The 9,217-nt window shown below is 33.9% G+C and overlaps 1 protein-coding gene across 4 annotated transcripts; it reads left to right on the forward strand.

Annotated features, from left to right (window-relative positions):
- The first annotated feature begins 1,536 nt into the window (after positions 1-1,536).
- LOC120635634 lies at positions 1,537-8,810 on the forward strand. 4 transcript variants are annotated; one of them, XM_039906672.1, is made up of 5 exons: positions 1,537-1,743; positions 2,282-2,410; positions 2,796-2,991; positions 3,804-4,774; positions 6,557-8,810. In XM_039906672.1, the coding sequence occupies exons 3-5, from the start codon at positions 2,805-2,807 to the stop codon at positions 8,228-8,230; spliced, it is 2,832 nt and encodes a 943-aa protein (XP_039762606.1). In that variant the 5' UTR covers positions 1,537-1,743; positions 2,282-2,410; positions 2,796-2,804; the 3' UTR covers positions 8,231-8,810. The 4 variants fall into 4 exon arrangements, with proteins under 4 accessions (XP_039762606.1, XP_039762605.1, XP_039762604.1 ...); XM_039906671.1 differs by having other exon boundaries at positions 1,537-1,739; XM_039906670.1 differs by lacking the exon at positions 2,282-2,410.
- The last annotated feature ends 407 nt before the right edge of the window (positions 8,811-9,217 follow it).

Consider the following 9,217-nt stretch of genomic DNA (forward strand, 5'->3'; position numbering starts at 1 on the left):
GTGATATATAAAAACAACACTTCCCGATTTGGAATAGCGTGATGGAAGTTCTGAACTTCTTTCTCGTTAAAATTGGCCTTCCACCTAGGGTTTAGGGTCACAGACATACTTGACAATTCAATTTTAGAAATTAAATTCACGAATTTTCACATTTGAAAATCGCGCCGAAATAATTTTATTAATTAAAAAATATATCATTATGGTAGTATATAAGGATTCTAACGATACCCCGTAAACCAAATTATTTTAAGGCAATTAGATTGTATGGTGAAACAAAGAAACTTTTTGTTTCACCATACATTGATTCGTACATTATACGTTATCCTCCTTTCTTGTAAGTTTATTAAGGTTGAAAACCGTACTTACCTAATAATAATTCAAAAAAACAATATAACATTTTAACTTTAATATAATACAATGAACTTTTTTTTATTACCGAGGTATTGTAAAATTTATAAGCAAATTGATGAGAAAAATAAAATACCAAACAAAGCGATAATTAAAATGGCTCAGATTAATAAACTTTTCGTATAGGTTTTATGTCTTCAATAAAGTTTAATGTTTCTTTTACGATTAACTAGCTATTGCCCATGACTTCGTGGACGATGAAATTTTTAATTGAACTGAAAAAAAAAATAACCCGCGACCGCCTACGCCTATCTCCACCAGCACCTCAAAATCATATGATTTACACCTTATCAGGTCACAATCAGACGGAAATATAATATATACTCTCAATATTGTAATAACCTAATAAATAATTACTAACCTAAATACGAATTTCGGTGTCTCTAACCTCAAAAACAACCTCGACTTTCATATAAACTTCCAACCCCTGTTTAACCCTTGTAGATTTGAATAAAATATTTATTAAAGTGATGTCATGCTTAAGAGACCAATTTTTTAAATTTTAGGTCTACAAACCGAAATTAAAAAAATCAACCAAAACTTTCAACCCCTATTTTACCACCCTTAAAAGGGAGATAGAAATGTTTGTTATTTAAAGCTGATAACCTAAATGCCAATTTCTATGTATCTAACTTCAAAAACATAAAATGACTTTCATACAAAAATTACACCTATTTCACCTATTTAATTTCTCAAAAACGTTTCTAAGTTGGCACCTACATCCCAGGAACCTACCTTTCAAATTTAAAGTTTATAAGGCTTCATAGTTCTTTTTTATGGAGATTTCGAAGTGAGTGATCTGTTTTATATATTTAGATATAGATTAATTTAAACCGCGTGTCTCCGAAGTCAATTAATTAATGCAGTTTGTTTTAAGTAAGTTGTCACCTAAGATAGCGACTTTTTCGTTTAGGAATGGTAAACCTGGTAAATCAACCATTGTGTCGCGCTCGGCACTGGTTATGTTATTCTAAAATAACTTTTATCGTTATATAATAGAGTTTATATTTCTCTCTTTGTCATAAGAACATCACTAGGTAGTTTTAGTTAGACTCATGGTGTTTACATACTCTTATTAAGTTTTTAGTCTTTGGTAAATTTGTTCTCTTTGGATTTGACTTCAGGGAATTAACCGTTTCATATTATCTTTCTCAGTGTTAATACTTTTTATGAAACGCAGAAACCAAATATTGCAAGGTGAATCGACCTCTAATCATTATTCCGTGATGGACTATGTTATCTGATAGCCGGAAAAGTCTGCCGGATACTTAGCACAGACCATTTTATTGCAAAAATAAAGTTTTTTACGTACTACGTGGTTTATTAGAAACGTAGGTAACTATTTTATATTTATCATACTATATTCTGACGTGAATTCGCCTGCATAGAATTCGTTTCTACTGTGTTTTTAGCGTGACCATTTAGTTTTTGCGTCTAGGAAGAACGTAGTTTTTATTTATTCCACTGCAAGTTGACCCTTGAGTGATTTACTGGTAAATGATGATACAGTCGTATGATGGTAACGTACTAGTCAGGAGTTTTGCAGTTAAACTAAACCTTTAACCCTAATTGGTTTCTACGCAACTTCGTAACTGAGCGTTAAAACGCTTAGCAGCACGTCTTTGTCGGTAACTAGCCAGGGCCGAAGCCTAACAGTAAAGTTATGACAGGAGACATAGAATTAATAACATACAGAATCTTAATTCAGCCATTAATGTATGCAGTGCAAAATGAGTAAAAACGCCCCGCACACGTCTTGCTATACACCTGTGGAACGTTGCTAGCTCACAAACTTTTCCCATTCCCATTTTCCCATTTTATGGTAAATGTTTAGAACATTAGAGGTAAAATAATTATATGAAGTGACCATTAGTTTGTTCCAGAAACACTACTAAAGTGCAGTGGTTTTTGATGCTTCAATATTATGAATGTGCACAGTTTCTAAATGATCTTAATTTAGTGACCGGAGAAAATTTAGTAATTTTTAAAATTCCAGACATAGGTAAGTTACAAGACAATGATGCTCACCACTGTGCCGGGAATATCTTTTTAAATCTACTGTTCATCATCAACATCACATCAAACCGTTACCGGTCCACCACAGGGCGCAAGTCTCCTCTCAGAATGAGAAGGGTTAAGGCCGTAGCCCGCCATGCTGACCCAGTGCGGATTGGTGGACTTTACACACCTTTGAGAACATTATGGAAAACTTTTAGGCATGCAGGTTTCCACACAATGTTTTCCTTCACTTGTAGCAAGTGATATTTTAATTTTTTATAAGATAAGTTGGTGGTGTGTGATGGGATTCCAACTCGGCCCTCCGATAGTGATGCTGAAGTGCTTACCACTGGGATATCGCGTCTGTTCACATATATTTTTTTTTTCAGTCTTTCAAAATGGAGCCGGTGGAACAAAGTGTTTATGTTATATCATTGGATGCGGTGGATTTGAACTTGCTTCCAACTATTTACAACACAAGGGATGAAAGAATTGTACCATTATGGACAAAAAGCAATCTGGAGAGAAGAAATAATGAGTATTATCGATTTGAAATTAAAAGTAAAGATCCTGAAGATGTCATAGGTTGGTCCAATTCCCATTAATTTATACTATTTCTTTTAAATATTCCAATACAAGTTAGCCCTTGAATTTTAACAATAAGTTTGGTAAACAGCATTTGTTAGACAAAATATTAGTCATTATAAACAAAAAGTTGATATAAACAGTTGACTTACTATATACATAACAGTTGACTTACTATATACTTTAGAAATAGTCGTTTACTAGTGTCTGTATATCGACTGCAAAAAGTACACAAGTCATTAATTATTATTATTATTATATAATAGACTAAGCAGTTTTTGCTCTCTATCTATATCATTTCTTGCGCTCTTTGTCTTTTTGATGTTTATCCAGTCCTTTAAACTGATTCAGTTATTCTGTCACTACATCTTCAGGCAAGGCATTCCACATTTGTATAACTCTATTGCTGATAAAGTTCTTGGAAGGATTAGACGATGCCTGCTGATATTCAAGTTTGAGTCCATTGCCCCTTAATCTGAAGTTACTATTTTTGGAAAATATTTCCTCAAAATTTGGAATGTTGTAATACTTAAATGTGCTGAAAATTAAGTGAGGCTAAGTTAGCTATCTGCGGTTCCATCCCAACTTAACTAAAGCTGACTTAAGTGAAAATAACCGGCAGCACCCTCTTAGCTACTTCTACCTGCTGCTGCAATCATCAACCTGTCTGCCCAGTATGGTGATTTTGGTCAACCCATCCCGAGAGGCCTTTAGTCCAGCAGTGGACTGTTAAAGGCTATTAATGAATCGTTAAAAATGTTTGCACAAATATCTATTCATTTTGATGAGGGTTTTTTTTGGTTTGTTTTCAGATAAAACACCAAAACTTGAATTCGAAAACACAACCTGTTACATTTGTGACATTGAAGTGCCTAAACCTTTTTTCAATAAACATAGGAACAGTTTAAGGCACAAAACTAACTTGAAAATAGCTAATATAGCTATGAAGAGGTTGATGAAGTATATTAACAACACAGACAACGTTGGTTGTGCAGATTATGATGAAGTTGATCCGCATGCATATTTTTGTGCAAAATGTACAACTGTTATAGATGCAAAAGAAAAGGAGACACACAACAAATCTCTGGCACATAGAAATAGTTTAGTTTTAGAAAAAATCTTCAATGATTACCTCACTTTGTATCATTCCAATGAAGAAATTAATGATGTGAAAGCAAATAAAAGTATTAAAGATCTTGAGGAAAAAATATATAAAGCTATGCAAAGATTCGTTAGTGGTAATAAAAATGAGGATGATTCACTAAAGAGCTCTAATGAATCCATTGAAAAACCCACTAAAGCGAATGACAATCTAAAGTGGGATGCACCAGCAACAGATATAGGAAGTGAAATAATTTCCTTTGCCAACTATTCAGCATCACTAATGCAGTGTGATTCACCAAACGGTTCTAATGAATCCATTGAAAGACCTACTAAAGAAAACTACAAGCTAAAGAAAGATGATGCACCGGAAACAGGAACAGAAAATGAAATGATTTCTTTAAAAGACTATTTAGCATCAATAAACAAGCGTGTTGAACATCCTATGTTATTTAAAATGCAAAATGAGAACAATTTGATTGAAATTGAAACAATTGATGGCAGTGTAGTCAAGGTTAGAGAAGAAAACTTCCTTGGCTTCAATAGAGTTGGAAAGAAGCTTATGCAGTGTTTTGCATGTAAAGAGATATTCAAAGAAAAAATGCTCGAAAAACATAAAATGTCGGAGAAACACATACAATATATGATAGCTCCCTTAAAAGATAAGCACTGTGCAAGACAGGTAATTCTTTTTTTTTTTATTACACAGAGCCAACACTACGTTTTTTTTCATGCAAATGCAAATTATTGTGAAACCTTCCACTAGGGTGTTTCCATCTGCTGGCAACACATTTACGGCAATTCATGTGATGCTGTATATGCTTGCCGGCAGCCCAACCTAGCTTTCAATGTATTAAAAAAACGACTGTTTAACTGACCAAGACGTGCCACTAAACGGCTTAGCGTTTCAGTAGTATATTGTATAGAAATCAAGTAGAGGGATGGCTTTTAAACTGCCATACCTCTAGCAGGTTAGTCAGTATGTCACCATCTGCAGCATCATCACTTTAACAGCTGTAGAGTTTGCAGTCAAGGGCTAACTTATGGTGGAATAAACAAAACTTGATATATACAGATTATACGACTTTATTTTTGGATCAAGCTTTTTTATTGGAGGGGTGCAAAAGGAAACCTATTGGATATACAAGCATCTGACTTGTGTGGCTCGATTTCGATGGTTCATTTTTTATATGAATGTAAGCAACTTTAAGCTCATTGTGAGCATATCATGGTGATGAGTCGTATTTACTGGTATATTAATTGTTCTAAATTGGGTGCAAATTAATTTTAAACAAAAATCTAAAGAGAAAGAGTAAGACAGTACCCCCCCAAGCCTTACCCACTAGGCTATCATCTACCTAGTGACTAAGGCTTGGGGGGTACCAAGATCAAACTCACATACCTCTAACCCTTTAGAGTTATATGCGTTGTTAATTTAAGCAATTAAATATCACCTCCTTAAACGGCGAAGGAAAACACTATGAGGACTTGCATACACACTTGCATATTTGAGAGTTCTCTGAACTTCTCAAAGGTGTGTGAAGTCTACCAATCCACACTTAGTCAGGGTGTTACACTACAGCCTTAGTCCTTCCCATTCTCCAAGAGGAGACCCGTGCCCTGTAGTTCCACAAAACAAAATTTTATAAGCATTCAAATTCAAAATTTCTCTATTCATGTAGGCCTATCACAGGCACTTATGAAGTGTTCATACATATTTGTTTACATAATTGTAACGGGATGGTGATAACCTCGTTCGCCAACTTAAATCTAAGCTACGAGGGTTCCAAACGCGCCCTGGTCTAAGAAGAGCCCATAACAAACTTAGCCGGGTAAATTTATTTTTTGTTATCACCATCTTCCAGTATATTTAAATTAAGCTATGAAGCTAGAGCAATTCACACCCAAGCTTTTTTATCGTTTAAATAATCCTTAATGTTATAATAGGATTTTTCTTTTTTTTTCTTCTTTTTTTTTTATTCATACACTGTCAAAGCTACTGAATTGTGGAATGCACTCCCATTGAACGTAAGACAGTCGAAGTCATTGGGCATATTTAAAAATGCTGTTAAGGCTCATTATCTCGCTCAGTAAAGACAACTATTATTATTTATATATCTACTCAAACTCATATTTAAGTATTTATGGTATGTTAATATCTATTAGTATATTTATTTTTTATATTTATCAATAGTATTTTTGTATTTGTGTAGTCTGGTTTATGTATTAGTATGTAGATATTTGTATGTATGTACCAAATAGTGTACCCCACCTATTCGTTTTCTTTTTAGTTTTCCTAATCCTAAGGTTGCCTGGCAGAGATCGCTACTTAGCGATAAGGCCGCCTTTTGTATCCTGCTTCATTCTTCATGTGTTTGTTCTTTTTTTTTGTCGTTTTTCTGAGTATAAATAAATAAAATAAATAAGTCTTTTATAAGTTATGATGATTTTAATTATTTTACAGATTAATGAGTCTTTGACCCACTGCCTTATCTGCAATACAATAACAGAAAATTCAGACCTCCATTCGCTATGTGATAAAGACCATTGGAAATATTTGAAAGAGGCCCTAATATCTGACAAATTAGTTGAAGAGTTACCATCATGTAAAGAATCGCATTTTTACTGGGACAAACCATTTAAAGACCTTAATTTAGACAAGTATAACAATATTAACATGATTTCAAATGCTAATGAAATTCAGAAAACTTATATAAACCACGAAGAAAAATGGAGCATTTTTGATATGGAAAGTATTCAAACTAAAAGAATTCAAGAGCCAAGTGTTATGCCAAATAAATTATTTTGTACGGCCTGCAACGAATATATAAGTTCTTATAGAAAACATAATAAAACAAAGAAACATGTTTTTCATGTGAATTCAAAATCGAAGTATCATTACCTGATGAGGGTAACAGAAAATGCATTAAAATGCATAGTCTGCGATGTTAAAGTAACAGATAACGATGAATACATACTCAAACATGTTCTTGAAAATGATCATTCACAGAAATACAACCAATTACTAAAAGACAATAAAATTAAGAGGGTTAACAAAGATATATTTTATTGTAAAGTATGTGATGAGATTATCCTGTTCAAAAATGAGTTGATTCACATGAATGCTAAATCACATCTAGCGAAGTGCTTCACAGATGAACATATGTTCAAAGCTGATGATAAGAATTCCGATGACGATGTCAAAGTGTCTACTGAATACTATTACTGTAATGTGTGTGACGTTAAAGTGCCAAATTACGGACATAATATAGAAGAGCATTTAACTGGAAGAAGTCATTGTTCGAAGGTTGAAAAGTCTGATCCAACTTCTGATGTGAACAAGGACAAACAAAATGAAGTTGCAAAGATCCATTATCAAATGGAACCTACTGAATACTCAAACATACTGAACTGTAGAGTGTGTCAAGCTAACGTTTCGCACAATGAATTAGCAATATCCAAGCACCTGATGCACATAAGTCATATGGAGAATTATAAAATATTCTTAAAAGATAATTATTTGGTGCTGACGCAGGAAAACTGTTTTTGTATAATTTGTAAAGTTGATGTTGGAATTAAATCTGAAATCCTACACGTGTTGGGTAAAAAGCATAATAAGAATATGACGCAAATGCTTTCAGGTACAAATGTGCTCACAGATACAAATATCACAGGCAACCCATCTATGTCTAATATCAAACCAGTAAAGATTGAACCACCTTATGTTACAGCTGTGTCTAAAAGTAATCCAGACACAGCTGTTCCTGAAGAACCTGCTACTACTGCAGACCCTGCTGTGCCAACAATTAATAGTATCACTGACCCAACTGTGTCTTATGCCAAGAAAGTGAAGGAAAATATTAAACCGAAAAATGTGTCTAAACACAACTCTTTGGTGTCCACAAATGTCGAAGGTAGAAATAATACAGGACAATCAAAAGTTGCCAATTTAGTGTTAGCGGAAATATCAGGTATTAAACCGGAAATGCTTGCTCTTTTAAAACCAATGGCCAATCCAAGGTCAGCTTTTTGTAAAATATGTGAAGTTGAAGTGCCATATAATAGTCTTAATGTTAGTACACATATGACTGGTATTAAACATAGAAACCAAGCTATGCTGAGAAAGAGCGATCCATAAATTCTTGTTTTTTTTTATACACTAACACTACAAGTTAGCCCTTGTCGTCTGATTGTCAGCGATGATGCCGCCCTTAAATTTACAACAAACTGTCATTCGCTAACGTCTACTACGCACACACACATACACGGCCACACACACACACAACAACTCAAACTCTTATTAATGTTTTTAATTACTGTTATATCCTTATTAATTATTTCATTTTATTTTCATTTGGTTAAAAAAACACACCCAGTAAAAGCAAGGCAAAAAGAATTCAGCAACTACAAATAATTACAAAAATAATTTGCATAGCTATATAAAAATAACAATAATAGTTACCAAAAATTAAAAAAATAGTAAAACAACTAGGGTGTAACGGTAAAACTCTTAACCTGTGGGTTATTCTGTGAAACTGGCTTTAGAATCTGATTATTGATGTCACCTGTAGTGTGAGGTTTCCACTGAAGATTTGACTTTACGCCTTATTATGAGATCGAAAATATTGAACACTTAAGAGTTAATGCATACACCTTTTAAATGTAATACTTTTTTTTTGTATTTTTCGATGAAATAAATAAATAACTGATTTTATGGACGGCAACTTTTGATGAATGCTGTAATACCTCCCTGGCGAAGCGGTCAGCGCAGCGGTGTTGAATGTGAGGTCTCGGTTTCGCTCCCCAGTATAATATTTAATTATTTTGGGATTTAATATTTCTGAGTTTTGTCTGGTGGGCTTTGTACGATCTGGTTATCACGTACCGACAAAGACGTCTCACCAAGCGTCTTAGCATTTCGGTAATATATCGCGGCATACTCCATCGGTACACCTCCATGCGAAAGTCATATTATTTTATTATTTGGACGGCGGACTGGCGCAGTGGGCAGCAATCCTGTTTTCTGAGTCCAAACCCGTGGGTTCGATTCCCACAACTGGAAAATGTGTGTGATGAGCATAAGTGTTTTTCAGTGTCTGGGTGTTTATCTGTATATTATAAGTAT

This window comes from Pararge aegeria, chromosome 27, assembly GCF_905163445.1.
Source record: "Pararge aegeria chromosome 27, ilParAegt1.1, whole genome shotgun sequence".
NCBI classification, from domain to species: Eukaryota; Metazoa; Arthropoda; class Insecta; order Lepidoptera; family Nymphalidae; genus Pararge; species Pararge aegeria.